Source organism: Octopus bimaculoides, chromosome 13 (genome assembly GCF_001194135.2).
Source record: "Octopus bimaculoides isolate UCB-OBI-ISO-001 chromosome 13, ASM119413v2, whole genome shotgun sequence".
Lineage (NCBI taxonomy): Eukaryota > Metazoa > Mollusca > Cephalopoda > Octopoda > Octopodidae > Octopus > Octopus bimaculoides.
The window spans coordinates 20,936,670-20,937,868 of NC_068993.1; the positions used below are offsets into that span (position 1 = coordinate 20,936,670).

Here is a 1,199-nt window from a genome sequence, read left to right on the forward strand (position 1 = left end):
TGTGTTCCCAAGTACCTCCCAAGTTTAGGAAATGACATGTCGGAAGAATATTTCTTCTGATCTCAAACTATAAAATGATATAAAGACAAAAACTAACAGACACCTCCCCAGACACCTATGTTCTGCTAGTAATATAAATAAAAAGAATATGATTTTTAATCTTTTATTTAAAATATTTCTGGAAGTTTTCAGTCATTTGGTTATCTCTTCAAGATAGTTACATCCCCTTTTTTTTATATTTACGAAAATTTTTTTAACTTTAACAAAAAGGGCCAGGTTGTTCTTCATACTTGGCACCCTCGGCCGGATAACTCTGATGGTGTTCTCTTTAGCTGTTCTTCTATGCTGCTGGACGTTCAGGTTCATTAGAACGTAGGACAATTGTTTTGTGTTGTATAATTATGGCAGCTTCTCTATTCAAATCTCACAGCGGTCAAAGTGCTTGAAATATCTGAAAACAAAGCAGATAAAAATTATACCAAACCTGTATGTATATATAACATATCGATGTATAGATCACATCAGATCAAATAGTATATTGTGGTATTTTTAACACTGCAAAACATGCAATCATGACTTACCTAATGAAGCCCAAGTCTTACAGACATAGTCACGTGACCATTTACAAAATAAACGATGATCTGTGCGGCCTGATGCATCCTAGATTTGCCTTGCATGTAAATGTCGGTGACAATAATTGGAATACGAGGTGGGTCCTCTTCGTTCTGGTTACCATCATCTTTGTGGTGACAAAAACAAAGAGCAATATATTATTTGATATAACTACAAATTCATATTGCATGCAAAAAGAAACGCGGAAGAGACATTTTGAAAAAGTATTTACACATGAATATAAGTATTACAAATACATCAAATTGTCAATATATATATATATCGATATTAATTAATATATGATTAATTACCATATTTTCTAATAATGTATTACCCATTGCCAATCTCTCATACTGAATATATACGACGCAGTAAATATTTTCTGCAGATATATTCCTGGAATTAGTGCGCCAAAACGAAGACTTTTGAATTTCACCATTAAGCTGTAATTAGCAGAATCATATACACGCGCACCCATGGCGGTGGGCTACTTTGTATACGATTCTGATGATAGCGGTTACATTACAAATCAGGCTGAAGAGGAATGGACAATCGGTAAGATTTGTTAAATCCGAAACCGGTACCTG

The 1,199-nt window shown here is 33.9% G+C and overlaps 1 protein-coding gene across 2 annotated transcripts in view; it reads right to left on the minus strand.

Moving 5' to 3' along the window:
* Nucleotides 1–149: 149 nt before the first annotated feature.
* The window catches only part of LOC106880409 (uncharacterized), a 3,349-nt gene continuing 2,299 nt past the window's right edge, over nt 150–1,199 (minus strand). For both annotated transcript variants that reach the window (XM_014930325.1, XM_014930324.1), the window contains 2 exons: nt 582–739; nt 150–451 (listed from right to left, as the gene is read on the minus strand). In XM_014930325.1, the coding sequence (XP_014785811.1) occupies nt 582–739 (158 nt within the window). In that variant the 3' untranslated portion in view covers nt 150–451. The remainder of the gene's footprint in view (nt 452–581; nt 740–1,199) is intronic.